Here is a 25,125-nt window from a genome sequence, read left to right on the forward strand (position 1 = left end):
TGACAAGAGTCATCCAGAACAATGGATGAAAAACTGTAGCCCAGGTTTCATTCCAGATTGCCTTATTTGCAGCAGTTGTCTGCTAAATTACAGCAGAGGTTTGTACTTAACAGCATAGTCTGCAATCCCAGTCGTGCTTTTTAAATCTTTTTTGTCATGTATAGATACTTTCTTCTGAATACTTTATATAAAATATCAGTTCTAATTTGTAAGGTCATTGTGACCTTTTATAGTAAAATAACGTTCTTACTTTACAACATATAAAGATCCAGTGTGGTGTAGCGGTTAAAGTGTTGAACTGGGATCTGGTGACCCAGGTTCAAACCCCCGCTCTGCCATGGAAGCTTACTGGGAGACCTTGGGCCAGTCACACGCTTTCAGCCTAGCCTACATCACAAGGTTGTTGTGAGGATAAAACGGAGAGGAGAACGATGTAAGCCGCTTTTTGTTCCCATTGCAGATTAAGGCTGGGTATAAGTGGGGTAAATGAATAAATAAATGTCACTTAAAATATTTCGGAAATCTAGACAACCTTTTCTCCTACCAGGTTGTAGCTGAGATAGCTGCTAGAGAAGCAGAAGAACAGAAGAAGAAAGGGCGAAAAAAGGGGAAAAAAGAAAAAAAGGAAAAAGGAAAAAAAGGAAAACAAAAGGACGCTGATAAAGCAAAGAAGAAAGATGAGGTAAAAAATTATAACATACGGCTTTAAAATAATTCAGGGGGCCTCTGAAGACACTAGGAAGAGGGGAATTCCATCTCCCCAGATTCTCCCCAACCACTTGCCACCATTCCTCTTGTTTATCTGCTTGCCACCCCCATGCCAGCCCCACCCCCCAATGCCTTTCTAGTTCCTGGCTTTCCTACCTCACCCCACTGGCTCTAGCCCCTGCTTTTTCCCTACCATCCTTTCCATCTTCCGCTTTCCCCCACCCCACCATTGCTAGCCTCTATTTTTTTCCAATAAACCTTTGTCAGTGTTTCTAACAGAAATTAGGGGAGCACGGTGTGTGTTTGTGTGTGTGTGTGGGGGGGGGAAATCCCATGTGTAATGCTGCTTAAGACATTTTTTTCTCATCTGGAATATATAATATGAAGATTTTTATGTAAGCATAATAGCATTTATATAGCTTCAGATAATGACAAGAGGAAGGTCCATGAGGACTCACAGGGGGATCTCATTTCCCCCTCCCCACACTGTATTCTCTTCCCTCCCCCTGGACTTGCCTGCAGCCTCTTTCCTTTGCGAAAGTAATTTGATTGCGTTTGTTGGGGGGGGGTCACTGTAAGCAAGCCCTTCTGTTCATAACGTCTCTTTTTGTAGCATCAATTTTTATTTTAATCACCTGTGCTCCTGAATTAGTTATTCCAAAGTTTTTATTTTGTACATTTAGAATGAAGAAGAAGGCTGGAAAATGGCCCCCAGTAACTTTCTCCCAATAATGGAAGAAGGAAATACCAAGTATAAAGGCAAGTAGCATGGCTGAAACGGAACTTAATCTGTGTGCTGACATTCTACGACCCTCTCATATGCTTCGTGGTTGGAAAAGACGCTTTTATAAAAAGAAAATCCAGAATTAGCACTCAGATGTCAAGTGGTACAAATCCCCGTGGGGTCTCTTACTTTAGGATTGGTTTGCTATAACACATAAACAAGGACCTAGAAATACAGAAAATAAAACTGATTGATACACATGCTGTCTGGGCCAGAGTGCATGCATTGTAACGTATTTTAAATAGCATTTTAAAGATTTCTTTTTAAAATGTGTGGCTGGGGATTTTAGAGTTGTTTAACAGGATCTGGGATTCGTGGGGGGGTGCGTCTTCATCAAAAGACTTCATTTGTCATATAGACTTTGATGGGAAGGGAAAGGGAGTTAATTTCTTGAAACTAAAAGCAGATGTGTTCTTGTTTACAGTAGTTGCCAGTGCAACTAATATTTTCCCCCTAAATCCTTTGGTGACAAACTTGGAGATGTTTCCTATCCAGAATTGTTTTTTAAAAAACTATTAACAGAATAACTATTGAACAGAATTGTTAAAAAAAACTATCAACATGCTAGAACCAGGTGTGTCGTAATACTAGAACGTGGGGTCATCTGCAGAAGCTGGAGGGTGAGATTCAAAACTGATAAAAGGAAGTATTTCTTTACACAACCCATAGTTAAATTGTGGAACTCCCTGCCCCAGGATGTGGTGATGGCTGCCAACTTGGAAGGCTTTAGGAGGGTATTGGACATATTCATGGAAGAGAGGAGTATTCATGGCTACTAGTAAAAATGGATACTAGTCATGATGCATACCTATTCTCTCCATGGTTAAGAGGAGCATGCCGAATATATTAGGTGCTGTGAAACACAGGCAGGATAATGCTGCTGCAGTCGTCTTGTTTTTGGGTTTCCTAGAGGCACCTGGTTGGCCACTGTGTGAACAGACTGCTGGACTTGATGGGCCTTGGTCTGATCCAGCATGGCTTTTCTTATGTGTGATTCACCAAGTTAATGTAGTCCACCATCCATGTATAGAAACCCACCTGGAAACCAATAAACTTCCTGGTCCTGTTATCTGCCCAAAGCTACAAATATTGGGGGTTTTCAAGCACTTTGCAGGCCACAATACATGGATGGTGGACCGGATTGGAGTTGATGGTGGATCACAAGTTTTCTAATGTGGAAGGAGAGTCCAAATGGCAATAACATGGAGATAGAGAAGGCCAGGACAGGGACAAGTTCAGCTCTCCTCGTCCTTGTGCTCGTTTTGTTGTGAAAATTAGGCATCTACTTTAGAAGTGAATGGGGCAAAGAACAAATGTGGGTGCCCTATCACATCTTTTTTGGTCCTGAGACTGGTCACTGAGAATGTGTTGACCTTAAGATTCCAGATATAGGAATGGCTGGACCTGCTCCCTGGATGACCTGCTCCTTTTCAAATACTGCAGTGGTAGCACTGGGTAGAGAAAATAGATAGAGGGATCTTTTCCTCTGTTTCCCATAATACTGAAACTTGGAGGCACTCAATGGAATTGTTGAGAAATAGATTCAGGACAAACAAAAGTCCTTCTTTACTCAACAAGTAAACTGTGGTATTCAGTGCTGGTGGAGATATTGAGGGCCACGAGCATAAATATCTTTGAAAGAGGAAACAAAGAACACTTTGACTGAAGGAAGCCTCCACAGTCAGTGGCAGCATATCTCTGAAAACCAGGGCTGGGAGGCAGTAACAGGGGGCAGCCTCAGCCTCTGTCCCTTGTTTGTTTGGCCCTCCACGGCAACTGGTTACCCTCAGTGTGAAGTACTGTGCTGGACTCGACAGATCAGTGGTCTCAAGCAGCAGGAGGAACTTATGTCCTTATGGCAAACATAAAGGAAAAGAAGGCTCTCTGTAATTAAAATAATAAAATTAAATAATATTGTTAATTTTGGCCTCTTACCAGCTATTAATGGGAGTGTACTCAAGGGGATTTGCAACGCTAGAACAATCCAGCGTTCACTGAGGTAACACCAAACGTGACATCCTTACCCTTTTGATGTTCAATTTAAAGTCCTTCAGCGTGTGTTTTTTTTTCATAGTTTGATTAAATGTTTTAATATTTGTAAGCTACCTTTCTTACAAATGTAGAAACCCTCAGCCAACTGAATCTTTAAAACTTCTCAGCAGACATTTTCCAAGCACAACCAAGCCAAGTCTCTAACTGATTTGTCCTCTGAGGAATGATACCATCAATCTAATTGCATGATAGCAATAAACGATTTATTTTCAAAAGATAAACTATGTAGTTTATCTGTGGATAATAATTACGTAGGCCCTCAGGTCCCTGAGAAAACGTTAGCACTTGAAACTTGCTGACCTATCTAAGAATGTTCTTAAAAATTCACAATATGTAATGACTTTATTCCCTTGAGGCTGAAATTCCAAATTCTGGTGGAGGTTCCTTTCTAACCCGTACAAATCAGCTTTCTCTGCTGATACATTACAAGGTATACGTCATGTGATTTAAAGGGCTAAGAGTAATTTAAAGAAATTAATTCATTTCCAGATTCCCCACTTTAGCTGCAAATGAGGACTACTTCTGAACATTTTGCTGTGAAACTCCGAAGAGTTTCAAAGCGAATTCCTACAAACTAAGCTGAAACCTGATTGTTCGCATTACATGGCCCCATATGCCTAGGTTGATTGCCCCTGTGGAATGAAGGCTTCCTGCAGCGCACACCCCTGCTAGAGATGTTTTACCTTGGGGAGCAGAGTCTCCCACTTATGCAGGGTGTGAGGAGGGACAGTTTACAGCTCCCTTCCACAAGCAAGGCTAACATCAGCTCCCAGCCTCCAGGGGAACCACTGTGATGGCCATCTTTTAAGGCAACAGGGGGAGCCTGTCTCCAGTGATTTGTAGAACTTTACAGGCTCTTAGCAATTTTTCAATAAAAATAAGTTAAGTAACAGCCAGTTTGCAGTCTGTGGCCTGATTTAAAGCTATTCTGGTGTAGTGGTTAAGAGGGGTGGTTTGGAGCGGTGGACTCTGATCTGGAGAATCGGGTTTGATTCCCCACTCCTCCACACAAGCGGTGGAGGCTAAACTGGTGAACTGGATTTGTTTCCCTGCTCCTCCACACAAAGCCAGCTGGGTGACCTTGAGCTAATCACAACTCTCCCAGCCCTACCTACCTCACAGGGTGTCTATTGTGGGGAGGGGAAGGGAAGGTGATCATAAGCTGGTTGCTAAATCGATGCATACAAAACAACAAAATAGTAGCTAAAAATCGTGGTGGTGTCCCAATCAGCCAATGGGACCTAGCAACCATTAAAATCAACTTAGAGGATTTACTCCCTTAGCAGCCATATTGGCCCTTATTTTCTTTGCTGCCAGAGCATACAGGGCAGTCCTTATAAGAGACCAACCTATTTGTATCTTTTAACAAAAATACTAGTTTCTCGGCTCTAGGCAGGTGTTTAGGCCAGAAACCAACCCGGCAAGAAATTTAGCCCTGGGTTCCACATATAGAGGACGTAAGCAGGTTTGATTCTCCCTTAAGTGGTAGAGAAAGTCGGCATATAAAAAAAATTTTCTTCTTCTTCTCTTCCCCCCTCCCTAAAAATTGACCCAGATGCCACCATCAGTGCACCAAAGGCACTGTGTGAGACCTGCATGTAAATTACCATTCCAGGTTATCTTAATGCTGTCTACCTGCAGAGGGAGTTGCTTGCAAACATGTCTTCCCACCCTGTGTAAATAAAGCAGAAAACTAACATGCAAATAGATTCCATACTGCCGAGCGTTGCCTCTCATGTAGGAAATGTGTGAAAAATAAGCCGGCAACGTTGGTGCAAAGGTGGACTGGAGAAATAAATGGAGAAACCTCAGGGAAAACCCTGAAGACCAGCAAAACAATTCTATGTGGAAGTTTGAGGGGGGAGAACCTGTACAGTAAGGAAGCGAGCATGGTGTGGTGGTTAAGAGCAGTGGACTCTAATCTGGAGAAGCGGGTTCAATTCTTCACACAGCGCACTGTTAAATTGTGGAACTCCCTGCCCCAGGATGTGGTGATGGCTGCCAGCTTGGAAGGCTTTAAAAAGGGAGTGGACATATTCATGGAGGAAAGGGGTATTCATGGCTATTAGTTAAAATGGATACTAGTCATGCTGCATGCCTATTCTCTCTAGTATCAGAGGAGCATGCCTATTATATTAGGTGCCGTGAAACACAGGCAGGATGGTGCTGCTGCAGTCGTCTTGTTTGTGGCTTCCTAGAGGCACCTGGTTGGCCACTTTGTGAACAGACTGCTGGACTTGATGGGCCTTTCTTATGTTCTTATGAAGCCTGGTGGGTGACCCTGGGCCAGTCACAGTTTTCTCCAAACTCGCTCAGCCCACACAGAGGCAGTCAATGGCAAACCACCTCTGAATGTCTCTTGCCTTGAAAACACTATGGGGTCACCATAAGTCAGCTGTGATTTGATGGCACACACACACAAGGAAGCTGAGCTGCAGCAAAACCACTGTGCAGAAGTGCCTTCAGTTTCAATGAACATTCAAGCAGGTAGTATTCAGTAGCATGCCACCTCTGCATTCATCAATAAAGAACTTATTTTATACTAGTGTCCTGTAGTATGGGTCACTGGGGGTGTGGGGGGGAAGTAGTTGTGAATTTCCTGCATTGTGCAGGGGGTTGGACTAGATGACCCTGGTGATACCTTCTAACTCTATGATTCTATGAATAAATATATATGGATACATAGATGTAATTCTTGAAGTCTCTATTGAACATGTCAATTTCATCTACTGAAGATGTCAATTTCAGCTGTTCTATTCCAGACCTTACTTAATTAAAACCTCCATTTATTCTATATATGACATTGAATAACCGTATAATTGCGCATTCTTTTCACTAACTATTTCCCCTTTATCCTGTTCCTTGGTAATAGATATTTGGCAGAACAGAGATGAGGGATGGAACTTCTCACAGGAGTATGACCCGGAACTGGTCAAAGAAGAAAAGCGGAAAGAAGTAGAAGAAGAGATCAGAGTACAGGTGAATTTCCTCTAGCAGGTCATTTGTAACAAACAGTGGCTGTTGTCAAAGAGCATTCCTTTACAAATGCAAGAGCTGGTCAGACATACTTATTGATTAGCATCTGCCCTGCCTTTACCATTAAGGTAAGTGAAATACAGAAGAGCTAAAGTACAGTTCATCTGCTTGTCTTCTGTGCAGTCCCACATGGGACTGCGCAGACGCAGGCCGGCCGCGGAGATGTTCTGAAAAGCTTCTAGAAGCTTCAAAATACTTGGAGCGCTCCCCCCCCTCATCCAGCCCCGAGCACGGGCTTTTTCCCCGCTCACTGATCACATGATGAGGGGGGGAGGGGGCGCTCCTCCCTCAGTTCTTTCTTCGCCACCGCGGAGTTAGGACACAGCTTCATGAGCTCTGACGAGATTACGTCAGAGCTACTGGGCCGTTGTAGAAGAGCCTACTCGTCTATAATGGCCTTATTCAAGAAATGTTCACAGTGTGGTTTTAAAATGGCCACAAATTATCAGCACGATCTTTGTCTGCTTTGCCTCGGCAAGACGCACGTACCGGAGACTTGTTCGGCCTGTCAGCTTCTCACTCCGAAGGCCAGGCAATACGACGCGTCCCGCCTTAAAGCTACCCTGTGGGAGGAAGCTCTCCTGGCGGCAGACCACCTTAAACGGTCCTTGAAGTTGCAGGAGCGGCAACAAGCCCCTTCTGTCTCTTCTCTCCCGGCCCAGTAAAGTTACCAAGCCTCCGGTTTTGGTCGAGAAGCCTGCTTCTGATTCTGTTAAAACCAAGAAGAAAAAGGACCGATAAGACCGATAAAAAGGACCAGAAGGGCAATAAGGCTCAAAAATCTGACAAGCAGCCTTTGCCCATTGAGGAGGGGCGGCAGACGCCTCACTGTCTGCAAGTGCTTCTAAGCACCGGCAGAGGTCCCCGAAGTGCGCTGCTTCTCCGAAGCCTTCAACCTCTCGGCGCTGAGAGTCGCCGTCACCCCCGTGGCTTTCTAAGCATCGGAGCCAAGGGCAGAGTCCTCGACTGGCTCGACGCTGTAAGTCTGCTTCCCCGGGGGAGGGCTTGGCTTCGGTCTCCGGGTTGCAGTATAAGCCGCTCATCCCATCCAGAACGCCCTCCCCATTTCGGTGTGTAAGATCTTTATCTTCGGAGCTGGATCCTTTCCAGCTGTACCCTTCGGAGTCGGCAGAGAGGGAAGCTCAGCTAAACGCCCCTCATCGAGGGTTAGTGCCAGCTCCAATGTTGCCCCAATGGCCATATTTTCCAAACCCCTACGTGCCTCCTCCTGCATATTGGGAAGCTTCCTATCCAACAACCTACCGTCGGCATCATCATTCCAGTCGCTCTTCAGCGTTGATATAGGACCCAGATAGAGCCGCCCCACTGCCTAGGATGCAAGCTGCCTCGGCGCCGATGCATCTGCGTGCAGGGATCAACTGCTTTGATTCAGAGATTGACGTCGAGGAGTCTTCAATTCCTTCCCCTGATGACATTGTCGGAGATTTTGAGCCTCTCTCCCCTCCTCTGGACTGGAGAATGTACTCAGATCAGCTCATGGGAATGGCAAAGACCCTTGATATCCCGTACTCCCAGCCTGATTCCCGATCGACGGATCCGATCCTGGGAGTTCTGTACACCTCTGACTCGGGACCTATTGCACTCCCTTTTATTCAAGGGCTCAGGGACATTGCCTTATCAGCTTGGTCTCGCCCCTCCACTATGAGGGCTTCAACCAAAAGGGTGGAGGCTCTGTATAAAGTTATACCAGCGGGGTCAGAATTTTTGTCGCATCATCCCATTCCTAATTCCATTGTTACAGATGCTCTGCCTTCTGCTTTTAAAGGCGGCGCACATTCCTCCCCCATAGATAAAGAGGGGAGGAAACTTGATGTTTTGAAACGAAAAATGTATTCATCCACTGCTTTGTCCCTGCGCATATGTAATTTCATGGCTATAATGGGGCGTTACCAGATTTTTCTCTGGGATCGGGTTTCTCAGTACTTAGAGTACCTTCCAGAGGATAAAAAGCCTCTCACTCAGAGCACTTTCACTGAAGGTTCCCGGCTGGGTCGCCAGCAAGTAGATGTTGCACGACACGCCGCTGACAGTGCCTGTCGCTCAATGGCCTCGGCAGTGGTGTTTGGAGGCATGCCTGGCTCCGTAGCTCTACGCTTCCGGCAGATACGAAAGCAAGAATAGAAGACCTGCCCTTCGAGGGCAAATTCCTTTTTAGCGAGGAAACTGATTCGATCCTCGATAGGATTAGGAAAAATAAGCAGAATGCCAAATCATTGGGTGTGACCTATCCCCTGCCCGTCGCATTTCTTTCATTGGGGCTGTCTTGGATGCCCCCACTCTGCTGGCCTCTCTCCCACTGGATAGAGCCCGAATGATTCAGTCAATGGTCGCTTCCTTTAACTGTAACCGCTTTCAGAGAGCTGTCCAGATACAAAAGCTACTTGGACATATAGTCTCCACGACCTATGTAGTGCCCTATGCTAGGATGCATATGAGGAGTTTGCAGAATTGGTTTTTACGCCATTTTGTTATCAACGTTGACTCCCAGAACCATAGATTGTCCATCCCTCGATCTGTACTCCGGTCCCTTGGGTGGTGGTCTCTGGAGACTAATCTTTTTAAAGGTTGCCCTTTTGGCGTTTCCCCTCACGATTTAGTGATCTACACTGATGCCTCCCTGTCAGACTGGGGTGCCTTCTGTGGTCCTCATGAGGCTTGGGGGCATTGGTCGCCCTCTGAATGTTTGTTACACATTAATCATCTTGAGATTCAGGCAATTAGGTATGCTGTCGTCTCTTTTGCAGCAATCCTGGAAGGGAAACAAGTGCTCGTGGCCACCGACAACACGGTGGCCATGTTTTATATCAACAAGCATGGTGGCACGGGCTCTACTACCTTCTGTGCGGAAGCCCTACGGCTCTGGTCTTGAGCCATCGACCACCATATCACCCTTTCTGCGATCCACGTAGCAGGCCAGGACAACATCACTGCAGACCTATTAAGCAGGCAGGTGTCTGGCAATCACGAATGGTCCATAAAGCCCTCTTGCCTTACCCCTATTTTCCAGTAATGGGGTTTTCCCATGGTGGACCTTTTTGCTACCCAATGCAATACCAATTCTGTATTCTGTTCCCGGGCGGGGTTGGACAGGTCATCCCTCGGGGATGCGTTCCAGATCCATTGGAACGCAGGCCTTTATTACGCATTCCCTCCCTTCCCTCTCCTCGGGAGGACATTAGCAAAAGCAAGGGCAGAGGGTTCACATCTAATTTTAATTGCTCCCTTTTGGCCAAAGAGCGTTTGGTTCCCCTCCCTTTGGGAGATGTCCTGGGGAGTCCATTACCTCCTGCCAGAAGTGAAAGACCTTCTGTCCATGGGTCTGGTCTTGTTTCACGACCTTCCCTCTCTCCACCTAGCGGCTTGGCTGATCCAGCCATAGCACAGGATCCTGATAGGGTCTCCCAGGTCCTTCTGCCCTCCAGGAAACCCTCAACCAGGCATTCCTACCACCTCAAATGGAAACACTTTGTCGTTTGGGCCACACAGCAGCATATTTGCCCCTTTTCTTGTCCCCCACGGGACTTGTTCAGTTATCTCCTGCTTTTGAAAGATACAGGTCTAGCTACTACATCTATCAAGGTCCACTTGGTGGCCCTGTCTTACTATCATGACCCTGTTGGTATTTTTACCCTGTTTTCTGCCCCTGACTCTAAACGATTATTGAAAGGGCTGTTCAGTTTGTACCCTACTGTTAAGAAGCCTTTGGATTGCTGGAGTTTGTCCCTTGTTTTATCTTTTTTATCTCATAAACCATTTGAACCAATGGCCACGTGTGATATTTCTTTTGTTACCTATAAGGCTGCATTTTTAGTAGCCACCACCTCTGCTAGGAGGGTGGGGGAACTGGCAGCGCTTCAGTGCTATGCCCTATTTACACAATTCCATCCCAACAAGGTCGTTCTGCGGCCTAGTCTGCAATTTCGACCAAAGGTTGTCACACCTTTCCACATGTCACAGGACATAGTTTTGCCCGTTTTTTACCCAGAACTGGCTTCCCCCGCCGAACAAACCTTGCACACACTGGATGTTCATAGAGCACTTTTGTTTTATTTGGATCGGATTAAGTCCTTCCGTAAGGACAGGTCACTGTTCCTCTGCTTTAAGGGCCCTCGTAAGGGGAGGACGGCCTCAGCCCAATCCATTTCTAGGTGGGTAGTCACTGCCATTAGGTTGGCCTACGCCTCTGCACGTGTGGACTGCCCTCTGCCTGTCAAAGCTCATTCCACCAGGGCACAGGCTTCCTCGGCTGCTTTTCTCAGCAGGGTGGATCTTCTGGATGTCTGCAAAGCTGCCACGTGGTCCACCCCGTCTACGTTCCTGCGACACTACTCAATCAATGTCGACTCCAGGAGCGATGCAGCTGTGGGAAGAGCGGTATTACAGTCATTGTTCCAGTGAGGAGCCCACGCCCTCCTCCGAGGTAATTGAGCTTGCCACTCTCCCATGCAGGACTGCACAGAAGACAAGCAGATGAAAACAGAGTTGAACTTACCTGTAACTGCTGTTCATCAGTGTCTTCTGTGCAGGCATGCATCCCTCCCTCCTTTCCCCGCTGTGGGCTGTTTTTATGGTTTTTCTGCATCTTAATGTACTCCTCCACGGCAGCGAAGGGAGAACTGAGGGAGGAGCGCCCCCTCCCCCTCTCGTCATGTGATCAGTGAGCGGGGAAAAAGCCCGCGCTCGGGGCTGGACAAGGGGGGGGGAGCGCTCCAAGTATTTTGAAGCTTCTAGAAGCTTTTCAGAACATCTCCGCGGCCGGCCTGCGCAGTCCTATGCGTGCCTGCACAGAAGACACTGGATGAACAGCAGTTACAGGTAAGTGCAACTCTGTTTTATCTGAGAATGCCTCTGAGGGGAGACATGAAACAAAATTGTTATGTTACCAAATTCTCTGCTAAGTGTCAAGTTTTGTGTCTGGCCCTTTGGAAAGCTAATATAAGTTCTGGATTTAGCTCATTTACACTTGCATTATTTGCAGTGGCTGGATGCTCAGGGGAAATTTTTTCCCTTTACACTTCCCTTCAGCATTGTGGTGCTTATGTAATATTTCCCCAACTTGCTTTGCTGCAATGTTCTCAGAAGGTGGTCAGTTAAGAGGAAAGGAAGATGACTTTCGAACAGCTAATCACTGGAAACCCAAGACATCTATTAGGAAAAAATTGTAAAACGTTATCGCACTATGATACTGAAACAGAGCACATAAAAGATTGCACGATAAAAAGGAAGGGATTTTGGGGGGAAAACATTCATGAGTCAATGGGAAAATCTTTGGACTAAAGAAATTAAATGCACAGAATGTCAAATATTAAGAGAGAACTGGTATAAAATTTTCTTCAGATGGTACATAACACCTAAAGATATAGCAAAAGCTGATAAAGATTACAATGGGAAGTGTGGAAAATGTCAGAACACAGATGCAACATTTTATCATATGTGGTGCGCATGCAAGAAAGCAAGAAAATAATGGATAGAGATACATGATGAAATGCAAACAATATTAAAATTTGCATTTGTGATGAATCTGAAAAATATTCTATTAAATATATTGCCAAGTAATATTCAAAAAATACATAGCAAATTATTCATATACATGATGATGGCAGAAAGAGTAACATATTCAGCAAAATGGAAGGCAGAGAACTACCCAGTTTTGAATGAATGGATGAGTAAATTAACTGAATATATGATTATGGAAAAATTAATACCCTTATACATAATAGACCAATTTCAGAATTTCAGGAATGTCTTTTTTTAATTAGCTGAAAATTAAAAATAAAGTTAAATCAAAATAGAATAAAGATTTAGGTAATATATGCTTTACAATAAATATGTTATTAGATATGAAGATAAATTGAAAAGAGAATAATGCAACTCAAAAAGAAGTGAACAATAAAAATGTAAATTTAAATAGTAAGCTCCATATGAATTGTATGAATATGAATTTTTATGTTTAATGTTTATATGTTTCTGAAATTGAAATAAAATTTCAAAAACCCATAAAAATTGTAAAAATCCCAGAAGAGAACTCCTGCGCCAGTGTGGGGCAGGCATTCCCAGGGGCGGAGCTGACGATATTCAGCTTCCTAAACCCTTTTGCCCCAGGAATGCCCCCTCGCACAGCGGTGTAGCCACAACACCTTTTTTGGTATTGTAGCCTCGCTGTTCTCAATGGGGCATCGTTCCCTTTTTGTTTGTTTGTTTGTTTTGTTTTGTTTTTTACATACTTTTTTTTTTACTTCTATGGCAGCCGGGAAGCCTCTGAGGAGGAGGCATGAGTGCGCCGCTCCCAGCCGCCGCAGCAATACCGCCCCTCTCAGGAATGGGCTGCCTGGTTAGCCCAAAGTGGTACTGGCAGCTTACTTTGCTGAGATCGGCCAAGTGTTGCCAAGCACAGCTTCTCCGTGTTTCTGTTGGCCAGAGGTAAGGGAGTGGGTAATAAGGCAGTGTTTTGCCCTCAGTTGGGCCCTGTGAAGCAGGGTGGTATACTAGCTGAGTCCCAGGCAGGAAGGTGGCGCAAAGAGCAACGACGCTGAAACCAGGCAAGAGGCAAGCCACGATTCAGTGATGGCCTGAGAACAGATTCCTGTTTTCACAAACAAACCGTAGTTAAAAACGAGCCATGGTTTTTGGGTACATCCTAACTGAGCATATGTCACTGCCCAAACAGGTGGATGAGCTGATGCGTCATGAGCTGAAGAATCTCAAATTAGCTGTGGACAGAGAGGCAGATAAAAAAGCAAGGAAAGGCAAGAAAGGGAAGGTAAGTAAAATCTGGCTAAATCCGCGTTAGGAGCAGAGTCACAGCTTCACTGGGAGCCAGAGGAGGCTTCCTGGTAGCTTCTTAACTTGCACACAAACAACAACTCCAATGTGACATGCTTTTTCTAATTGCGGAAGTCATTGTAATTTCTGAACCAGTTCTCACTACAAGATGGAAAGTCGATTCTTGAGAAACCCGAAGGGTTCTGCCTGAGATGGCTAATCTGTGACAGCTTGTTTCTCTGGAATGCCTAATACGAAGTGACAGTGCGGCCACATTCTATTGTATGTAGCTTAAGCAGTATTTTATTTAAACGAAGGAAACTACTTTTGCCTTCCGTTACTCCTCCCCCCCCCCCCGCCGCTATAAAATGTATTTTGCAGAGCTGTGCTGCCTGTTATGGACCTATGGATGAAATGCTTCGACTCCATTTTCTGCCTTTCCCACAATGTCACACCAGGGCACAATCCAGAGAGGGCGCTGCAGTTAGCCATGCAATATTGCTTCCACTGTGTGGAACCAAACTGCTTCTTATAGCATTAAATATACAGTATAATAATAATAATAAGAAGAAGAAGAAGAGTTGGTTTTTATATGCCGACTTTCTCTACCATTTAAGGGAGACTCAAACCGGCTTACAATCACCTTCCCTTCCCCTCCCCACAACAGACACCCTGTGAGGTAGGTGGGGCTGAGAGAGCTCTAAGAGAGCTGTGACTTTCCCAAGGTCACCCAGCTGGCTTCGCACAAAGGAGAGGGGAAACAAATCAGGTTAGCCTCTGCCACTCATGTGGAGGAGTGGGGAATCAAACCTGGTTCTCCAGATCAGAGTCCACCACTCCAAACCACCGCTCTTAACCGCTACAATGACATTACAATGACACACTGGCATTACAATGACATTACAATGACACGCTGGCAATGACATTATACTGTATATTACAATGACATTATACTGTATATTACAATGACATTATACTGTATATTACAATGACATTATACTGTATATTTAATGCTATAAGAAGCAGTTTGGTTTTATGCACAGGGTGAGGCGGGCTTTCAAATATAAGGATTTAGCTCATAACCTAGTTCTTTAAGGAGGGAAAACTTCCCTTGCAATTCCCCTTTCCTGGTGCCTACTTTCAGCCACTTAGAAACCAAAGGTACGTTGTTGGCCATTCATCAGCCCACTCAGTAATGAATCAAGAGTACTCTAGTAGAAAGGATGTGGTCACCTGAGTACTCAAGCCTTAGAAAGAACAAATCCCTACATTAGCATTCTCTACTTAGAGGGTCGTTGTTCAACTAACCTGATTTGGATTATGGTATTTCCCTCCACAAAACCCCGCTACAATGAGGTAAGCAAGACTGCCTCTAACATCCCATTTCCCTGCCAGAGGTCTCCTCTCTATTCCTTATTTGGAAATATTCCCAGGACCTGGGAGCGCCTTCTTTATCACCTCTGGCCAATCGAGCAGCATACCTGTTAGCTCACCTGGATCCCCCCTCCCCTTTTTCTCAGTCCAAGAAAAAGGGATTTTTTGTTTGTATTCAAGTGTCTGACTCTGTAATTGGAGCCACAGTAGACCCACTCTGGTTGAAGGGCGCTTCACTATGTAGTCGGATTGCGGTGCCTTGTCCTGTTCCATCCTGCCTGTTGCTTTTGCCTGCCTCAAAACTACTACTGCATTGCAAGAGGAAAAGTCCAGTTCCTGGGACATGTGGTGCACCTCCTTATTTCTCTTCCCCACTCGATCCCTGCAAGCTTTAATGCATTGGTACCTTGGATTCTGGTACCACATACTTCCGATCTGCTCCAAACCACTCATGCCTGCTTCACTGGTGCCACCCAGTGGCAGGACTGCTTAACTGCCCCATCAATGTGACTATACTTTCTCCCAAGATTTCCCCCAGCCAGCTCACAGCCCAGTCAGGATGCTGAGGCAGAGAGTCTCTTGCCCCTCTCTCCAATAGGGGCCCGTGGCTCACTGGTAGAGCATCTGCTTGGCATGTAGAGGATCCCAGGTTCAGTCCCCAGCGTCTCCAGTTAAAGGGTCTAGGCAAGTAGGTGATGTGAAAGACCTCTGCCTGGGACCCTTGAGAGCCGCTGCCGGTCTTGGTAGACAAGACTGACTTTGAAGGACCAAGGGTCTGATTCAGTATAAGGCAGCTTCTTGTGTTCATGTGTACCCCCCGGTAAAAACAGCCCCTCTCTCTCATGGTGTCACCTGAGGCTGATGCCACAGGGGTGTGTTACTTGGACTGAGAAAGAGGGGAGGGGGGACACAGGTGAGCTAATAGGTATGCTACTTGATCGGCCAGAGGAGACTCCCAGGTCATAAGAACATAAGAAAGGCCATGCTGGATCAGACCAAGGCCCATCCAGTCCAGCAGTCTGTTCACACAGTGGCCAACCAGGGGCCTCTAGGAAGCCCACAAACAAGACGACTGCAGCAGCACCATCCTGCCTGTGTTCCACAGCACCTAAGATAATAGGCATGCTCCTCTGATCCTGGAGAGAACAGGTATGCATCATGACTAGTATCCATTTTTACTAGTAGCCATGAATAGCCCTCTCCTCCATGAACATGTCCACTCCCCTCTTAAAGCCTTCCAAGTTGGCAGCCATCCCCACATCCTGGGGCAGGGAGTTCCACAATTTAACTCTGCGTTGTGTGAAGTCCTTTTATCAGTTTTGAATCTCCCACCCTCCAGCTTCAGCAGATGACCCCGTGTTCTAGTATTCTGAGAGGGAGAAAAATTTCTCCCTGTCCACTCTCTCCATGCCATGCATAATTTTATAGACCTCTATCATGTCTCCCCTTAGCCGCCTTCTTTCCAGGCTGAACAACAGGTCCTGGGAATATTTCCAAATAAGGAACTCCCTGTGCCACCCAATCAACTTCCAGTTGCCCTGGGAGTGGCTCAGATGGCCCTGCTGATTCCCTGGCAAGTGGTGTGTCACAAGGTATAGATCCCTGAGGCAGGCCAATAATTGGAGGGGAGGGTGTTCTAGGAGCCAGCTCCAAAAGTTAAGCGCCAGACTCATTTTTCAGCCTTCAGGGTTTTTTGTGTTTTCATGACCACATTTTGTAGTTATGACTACCACAAAACCTACTCCCAGACTGTTCACAGTTTCTCATAATTTTACTGAAGCTATGTCAAAAGTGTCGCAGTACATAAATAAATGTGGGCTAACCCTGGTTGCCATCACCAAAACAGAAAGCTAACCTCTAACTCTCAGCTAGGTCAAAAGGTGGCATGGAAATGTTCTAAATAAAATAAGCCTTAACTTGACTTCTCCCCAATTTCTCATAATTTCTTTATTTTTTTTAAAAGCTCCATTTAATTGAATACTGGAGCCAGTATAGAAAACAGCTGGTTAAGAAATTAATTTACTTCCCCCACTGACGTTAACATATAAACTATGACAAGAACTGTATGCACGTGCATGTTTATGCCATTCAGATGTGAAATTACAAGTTTTCTACTTCTGCTGAGGATCTCCAAGAGACACTACAATAAAATCACTGCTGAAAATACCAGGTCTTGCAATGAATGTTTTAGGTACTATTGTGACCTGGTGCCTGGGATTTGTCAGGCCCCAATTTGAGGAATATTATATACAATAATCTCTACATTATAAACAAAAATCTGATTTCACTCGTATGCTGCTAGATGTGATAGAAAGAAGTCAATTTTGTACATTCAGATATTCTTTAAATGCTGCAAGAACTCATCATATATCTAATAGCTCTGGGTGAAATCCTTCCCCTACTCCATTCCCATTCAGATTTTAAAAAAAAAACCACAAGGAAGGGCTATCCAAGGCCCCAGCAAACCTGGGGAAACCCCTAGGTTTGCAGAAAAATAAAGACATTTTAGGGGGGAAAGTGCAAATTGTATATGTGCAAGCTTAGTCATTGGAAGTAAAACATTATCAAAAAGACAACTGAGATGTCATAAGATCTTGTCAGCCATTTTGGGTTGCTAAGCAACCCCATACCACAATTGCCAAGGCCCCCAGATTTGCATGGAACGTTTTGTGCAATTTGCTAAAGAGCTTCCTAGGGCTGTCGATTCGGTTTGTCCCGAACCGAAAAACAGCCGAAATAAGAATTGCGTTAAAAGGGCTCTTTAGAAATGCAAGGAAAGTGGATGCTGGCTGCATGGTGACTTCTGAAGAGAGGAGTAATCATGAAAAACTCCCCGCCAAAAAAGTGGGACACTTCAACCTGGACCGCGTGGCTAATTTCCAAGCATAAATGACTAGTAGCATTGGACAGGCAGTGACAAAGTAGCACACACTGCCACAACTTCCTCCTTGAAGTACTTTGTCAAGTAGCCCCTAGTGGACCAGGGGAAGAGGGAACATTCCTCCTGTTAGAAATAGAGGAAGGAGACATAGGAAATACTGCACATCATCTTGGCGTTATTATATGCCCATGTTCATGACTGACTGCAAAATCTAGTGTGCTAAACTAGCTAATGTGCTGTGAGAGGGTCTGAAATGAACCTTAAAAAATTGTCACCATGAGGTACCCCATGTATCACTGATCCTTGCTCTTTCTGCCAGTATACTAGCAGTGGCATCATCCAAAGGGCATTCCCTAACACAGCCCACACTACAGCAGTTAAATGTAGGGGTGTTTGATAAGGATCGCCATTGCTAGGAAAGCAGGTCCCATTCCACTCTCCTGACCAAATGGGCAAAGGAGGAGCTGGGAATAAATATTAACTGGATTCTCCTGTAATTGACATTGTTCTGGTAGCTGACTGAGGAAATATCAACCTGTCTCTGTAAGCATAGAATTAAGTATGCCTCTATCCATAATCCAGAAAAGAATCATGTCTCTGGTATGAGAAGTTTGGAGGTCGCTCTTCTAACACAAACAGCGTTGTGCAAATAAGTGTTATGATCTACTGGGGGTGTTGGAGTATTAAGTTGCCATCCACCAAAAGTATTCACAGCCATCTATAGATTGCTTCCAAAAGTGTAGAAGTTTTCCCTTTGCTAACTTATTTCCATTTATGGCCCTTAGAAAAAGGGGAGGAAAAAAGGAAAAAAGGACGGAAGGAAGAAAAAATCTAAGAAGGATAAAGATCTGACTCCTGACAGGTAAAAATTCACCTGCACCTCTGCGTTTCACATTGAAGTCTCTCTCTTTTTTGGCTTTGTTCAAACACAAAGGAGAGTCAGAGTTGGTAGTCATAAGCCTGAACCTGGTAGCTCCAATTCCTCGGCAATTACAGGAAATATAATGTTAAATTCTTTTTAATGGCTATAAAATGTAAAGAAATTTAGATAAGGAAAGGTCAACCATCAATTTGCAGAAAGTTTATGTTAGGTCGTGAGTGCTGTGGTCTTTCGTTCCGTGTATTTTCAAGCATACGTCTAATGGTTCTTTGAAGAATTGTCATTAAATTTTATTCCTTGCGGCAGGTGTAGTAGCAACTGGTAGTTTCAGATATCTCTCAGATTTTCCCCATCTGTTTCTAACATCCCTGAAATAGGATACCAGTCAGCTCTTCTTTGATAATTTAACAAAGCAGCATTTCTTCTTCTCATAACGCAAGAATCAAGACCAGGGTAAACTCTTAATGTTGTTTTATATATTGCTGTACAAGAGGGCCATCTGTGGGGAGCTTGGAGGGTTGGTGGCATTTTAAGCTGCCCTGGGAGGGGGGGGGAACCAAGAAGCCATGTAAGTGGAGAAAGTAGGTGGGTGGGTGGATGGGTGGAAGGAGGAAGAGGAAGAGTTGGCTTTTATATGCCGACTTTCTCTACCACTTAAGGGAGAATCAACCTGTCTTACAATCGCCTTCCCTTCCTCTCCCCACAACAGACACCCTGTGAGGTAGAGAGAGGGGCTGTGGCTCAGTAATAGAGCATCTGCTTGGCATGCAGAAGTTCCTAGGTTCAATCCCCAGCATCTCCAGTTAAAGGGACTAGGCGAGTAGGTGATGTGAAAGACCTCTGCCTGAGACCCTGGAGAGCCACTGCCAGTCTGAGTAGACAATACTGACTTTGATGGACCAAGGGTCTGATTTAGTAGAAGGCAGCTTCATGTGTTCATGTGAGGTAGGTCGGGCTGAGAGAGCTCTAAGAGCTGTGACTAGCCCAAGGTCACCCAGCTGGCTTCATGTGGAGGAGCGGGGAAACCAACCCAGTTCACCAGATTAGTGTCCACTGCTCATGTGGAGGAGTGGGGAATCAAACCTGGTTCTCCAGATCAGACTCCACCGCTCCACTATACCACACTGACAAGCTTCCTCTTGCCAGTGATTCGGCTTTTCCTGTTCCACCTTCAAGTGCAAACAGCATCCTTCCCTGCTGTTTTCAGGGGAAGGTTCAAAAACAATGAGCAGGAAGTTGATCCCCCCCACCCGAACCATTATGAATGAGATGCATTTTGAGCCCATGCTGCCGTTGCCACACCCTCATCAGACCAGGCAAGCAAGGCCCGTAGTGGCTGTTGTCACATTCTCAGAGGTTGATGCCTTCAACCTCCTGCCTGCTACTGGTGACATTTGTCCTGACTGCTGTTTTTGAATGAATGTTGGGGGAGCTGCTGCAGCTGCCTCCACCTCCTCCTTTGCAAGCAGGGCCACGGACCATGGAGAAGGCATTGTGGGTGATGCTCAACATACCCAGGAGAGAGAATAGTTGCCTAGGCAACAGGCTGCTTTCTGCTTCCCTTCCCCTAAAATTCCCAAACAGCAGTATGAGAACATGCAACAAAATGCAGCCAAGTTAGAACTCTTGATAAAAAGAAGCCCCTCCACTCCACAGTATTCAAAGATAGTTACTCATAGCTAGAATCTAGTTACTATTTGAGACATGGAAGGCTTGCCTTTCACAAACGGTTTTCACCTTAAGCATTTCCAAATCATGACATGGTAAAGCAGCAAGCAGGTCTGAGCAGTTATGCAGAATTCAGTTCAACTTCCCACCAGAGAGTCTACTTGCCTTCCTAGCCGTGCCCCAAATACCACTGTCTACCACTTTCCACGCTATTAGAGGTGAACCGCATAGGAGCACCCTCATGAGACAATGCTATTGTAGTGTTTCATTTCAGTAACTAGTTCCAAGTCAAGACACATGAGCTTGAATCAAGTAGAGGGATTTCTGCAAAATAGAGGTGATTTTTGCCAGTTCTCTTTTCCTGCTGCAGATCTGTGACTCACACACACACACCTCCAAGAACTGTACCCTTTTCCCCAGGATCAGCATTTGCAGATGGGAATCCTTCTGTCTATAGGAATCTCTGGTGGTTTCAACCTATGTACTGCAGAATTGCTTCCACAAACCTTTCTAAAAGCTAGTTGCTCATCATGTTCAAAGATATTTTCAAGAACATGAATTACTTGAAGCTGTCTTTTGCTTGTGCATCTTGTGTGTTGGGAGGTTAGAGGACATCTTGGTGGCCTGCTGCACCCAATTTCCTAAATACATCTCAAATAAAGTCTCCCATATCTGCACCAACATGGATGCCCCTTTAAGTATAGAGTGCTCAGTGTTCCTAGGGTATCCACTGGTTCTCTTGTGTTGGACGTTTTTCAATATGAGGGCCCTGAGGAACTGGACAAGGTCCTTGGAGATGTGAGCATGTTTGATCATACGTAGCTGCTTAGTTCTCTTGGGGTAGCGGAGGAGGACTCACCTGTAGGGCTGTCAAAAAAAAAAATCGGTACAGTTCGGATTCGGCCAAATTTGGCCCTTGTGGGTTCGGTAGGTGCTGAAGTCCGAACTCCCCCACTTCGGATCCGTTCAATTCGGCGGGAATTCAAAGTTCGGAAAAAAATTCGGCCGAATAAAGCCATTATAAACACAACCGCGCCTTTCCGCGGCTCTGGGGGGGGGCATTTTTGGGCTTAGAGGTCCCAAACTTTCAGCAGAGCTTCAAAGGACGTATATTGAAAGACTCCCCAAGTTTTGTAAAGATTGGGTCAGGGGGGGCTGAGATATGGGCCCTGAAAGGGGTCCCCCCCACCCTTAATGTGTATGTCTCAGCAGAGCTTGCCGCCCACGCACAAAGCTCCCGGGCCCCGACAAACAGCTGATGAGAGCAAGGGCGGGGCAGGTGCTAAGAACTTTGCAAAGCAACACAACTGAAAAGAAACACCTTTGCAAACATGCAAAGGGCAGGGCAGGTGTGAAGAATTTTGCAAAACAATACAACTGCAAAGCAACACAAGCACGCAATGCAACACCTTTGCAACAGTGCAAAGCAACACCTGACACCTGGGAGTTTGCATACCATGGAAAGGGACAGAGGCAGCTAGCTATGCATAATGAGCAGGAGGGGGTGGAATTTCTCCTTTTGCATTGGACTTGGGACCAGGCAGATGCATTCTTTAAGTCACCATTTGAAAACCAGTTTTGAGCAAGCGTCAAAATAACCTAACTGATCTTATGAATGAGGAAAAACCTGAAGAATAAAAATGAAGCCCCCCCTCAAACCAGGGAGAGAGAGACTGGAGGGGGAACACACACCCCAGGCAGAACCGGCAAAAGCCCCCTTTGGCTTCCCCCCCCCCACCCACAGAAACTGCTCCCTCCCCACACACACACACAGACTCTGCTTTCCCCCACACACACACACAGAAAAGAAAAAATATAGATTAAAGCCCCCAAAGGGGTCTTACTGTGGCTGTCTTCTGTTCCAGCAGGAGGGGCTGGGAGGCTGGGTAATCCAATATGATTCCATTTGTATCCAATATAAGATCCATATGTATGCATCTCTCGAGGGTGATCCATTCATCCCAATAGGGAAAAGGGGAAAGCCCATATCTCGGGGGGCCCTGACCCAATGTTTACAAAACTTGGGTGGTCTCTTAAAAAGCCTTGACTGAAGCTCCGCTGAAAGTCTGGGGTCGGCACACCCAAAAATGCGCCCCCTGCAGCCACGGAAAGAGAAAAGGGGGGGAGCCGATATTTCAGCCCCCACTGAACCCATCTTTACAAAACTTCGGTGGTCTCTTAAGAGGGATTCTCTGAAGCTATGATAAAAGTTTGGGGGCTGCACCCCCAAAAAAGCGCCCCCTGCAGCCACGAAAATGGAAAAGGGGGGAGAGGAAAAAGGGGTGGAGCCCATATCTCGGGGGGCCCTGACCCAATGTTTACAAAACTTGGGGGGTATCTTAAGAAGCCTTGTCTGATGCTCTGCTGAAAGTTTGGGGTCGGCACACCCAAAAATGCGCCCTCTGCAGCCATGGAAAGAAAAAGGGGAGCCCATATCTCGGGACCCCCTGACCCAATGTTTACAAAACTTGGGTGGTCTCTTAAGAAAACCTGTCTGAATATCCCCTGAAAGTTTGGGGTCGGTACCCCAAAAAATGCGCCCCCTGCAGCCACGGAAAGGAGCGAATGTGCACAAGCACCCCCTCACACACACATGAGGATTTCCCTCTCTCTCTCTCTCTTTCCCCGGCGGCCGCACATCAGCTGATTCCTCCAGTACTCAATCCTGACTGATTGGCCAGAAGAAGACCCAGCTTGGCCACCGATTGGCCGGGGGAGGAGAATGCTGCTTACTGAAGGTTATACTGCTTACTGACGGCCCCGAATTGGCCGAATTTATTCCCGAACTCGCTGAATTCGGCCCCCCCGGTTGCCCGCCAGTTTTGAGTTCGGTTCCTCCCGAACTAAAAACCGCCGAATCAAGGGAAATTCGGCTGATTTTCAGTTCGGGCCGAACCGAATTGACAGCCCTACTCACCTGCATCTGTGGCTTGTGGGGAGGGGGTGGCGGAAGGAGCATCCCAGCTTCCACCCCTGTATTTCCACTGAAGGGGGAGGGGTCGCTAGTGCTGTTCAAGCAGGTGACAAGAGGTGGTGACGGAGCTACCAGGACCACGGCTGCGTGCAAGCGCCTCTTCTGAATGGCTAGTAGAACCCGGTGTGGGTTTAGGGGGATGACGTCACTCACTGGCGCCAGTCCCACTAGCCTTTCTGAGGCTGCACACCTGCACCGTGGGTGCAGCTGTCGTCCTGGTGGCTCCGTTGCTGCCTCCCAGCACCCGGTGGTACTGCCTTCCCCTGCCCTTTTTAGCTTCTCAACAATTCCTTGAGGTGTGTCACGCTGAGAAGGAGTGACTAGCCCAAGGCCACCCAGCAAGCTTCCAAGGGAAGGGTGAGTATTTGCATCTGAGTCTCCCAGTTATGCACTGCATCCCACTGGCTCTCCATCCCACACGGGCTGAGTTTTAACCACTGCTGCTTCCCCCCCTCCCCTTTCTCCATTTTGGTCTGTTGTTGGCGGTTATTGTTCTGTTTTATGGTTTTTAATTTCTTTATTATCGCTTTTGTTATTTGTGTCACAGTTCTGTGTTTTTGTCTGCTTTAAGCCATTCTGTGGATCTGCCGGGCTGAAAGTAGGTTATCAATAGCTTATACTGTGAATAACAATGGAAACTTTCACTAGAAGGTGCCTTTGGCTAGGGTCACGTACTTAAATTATGACTCTGTGTCTAGGACCATTGATTCTCTCTTCAAGGAACTGGTAGAAGAAGGGATATTAATAAGAGCCAAGAAAGTGAAGCTCAGCGATTATGTGGGTAAAGTATGAACTTTCTCCGCCAGTACCATACATTTAAACTTTGGAATGGCAGGAACAAGTTCCCTAAGTCTGCACCATGGGGGTTAATTCATATTCTGCCATTACAGTGCCTGAAAGTCCTGCCCCTCCTAAATTTCAGAAAAGTCCGGTTAAGAAAGAACAAGTGATAGAAGTTTGGTTTTTGTCAAGCTTCTAGCCACATATTTTCCACTTGACCTTTTTTGCACAAGCAAAACATACCTGACTTATCTCCTTTTCCCCAGTTTGTATTTTGTCAAAAATTCAGACCTCCTGCTGAATCCATTTTGCATCAATAAAGTCATAAGGTTTCAAATTTCCTGCTGTAATTATGTATCAGAGCACTAGCCAGTGGTATGAGCTTGCACAGTCAACAATGTTATCCTTCTTTCTGCAGTGTCAGCTATAAATTATAGGGGCTGCAGCTTGCCCAGTCAAGGAAGCAGCCGGAGCCACTTGTGGGGGGGGGATGGGGGAGGTTTGGTGCTCCGTGCACCAAGAAATTATGTGTGGAGAAATGTATAGGGAATTGAGTGGGTTTTTTTGTCAGGTTCCATCACGCGATGACATTATTTATTTTTATTTATTTATTTTTGTATTTCTAGCCCTCCCTCCCCTGGCAAGGCCGGGCTCAGGGCGGGTTACAACACCAAAATTTCCAGTATAACAATAACAATAAAATATATAAAACTATAAAACCACAGAACAACCCGATTAATTTAAAAGATGGTTGCCGTATATAAGTGCATACTGTAGCAGGTAAGGCCAACCATAGTATATAAGCGGTTCGGCTATCCACCCTCAAATAGGTCATAAACTGAAGGTGGGGAGTAGGGAGGCCAGCGCAGATCTTACTTAATAATGGGGCAATGACAGCTGCCTGAGGGGGGGGGGAGAAAAAGACAGTGACTCCATGAGAGAAAGCAGGTTGCCTGGATGTCAATGGATCAGACAGAAGGAAAATGGGATGCAAGAGGGAGGGGGGAGATATTTATTTTCCATATCCTTTATGAAGGAATTGACTTGCAAGCCCCCCCCCCTTGCCCCTTCGGGCTGGTCCCTGGGATGTGGGAAAGCCCCATGGACATCCCAAGATGAATAAAAAAGTATACACGTTGTTTGTTCAAGCTTTCAGACAGAACAAGGGTACAAAGAAACTTGGTTCTTGCCCTAAACGATGTTTA

At 45.8% G+C, this 25,125-nt stretch overlaps 1 protein-coding gene across 1 annotated transcript in view; it reads left to right on the forward strand.

The window, feature by feature from the left end:
* Positions 1-25,125, forward strand: part of IQCA1 (IQ motif containing with AAA domain 1) — a 140,142-nt gene that overhangs the window by 82,797 nt on the left and 32,220 nt on the right. Inside the window, 6 exon segments of the mRNA XM_056856864.1 lie at positions 548-682; positions 1,392-1,467; positions 6,417-6,523; positions 13,269-13,361; positions 18,404-18,480; positions 23,839-23,921. Coding sequence (XP_056712842.1) covers positions 548-682; positions 1,392-1,467; positions 6,417-6,523; positions 13,269-13,361; positions 18,404-18,480; positions 23,839-23,921 — 571 coding nt within the window.

The sequence above is a fragment of the Euleptes europaea genome, chromosome 10 (genome assembly GCF_029931775.1).
Source record: "Euleptes europaea isolate rEulEur1 chromosome 10, rEulEur1.hap1, whole genome shotgun sequence".
NCBI lineage: Eukaryota > Metazoa > Chordata > Lepidosauria > Squamata > Sphaerodactylidae > Euleptes > Euleptes europaea.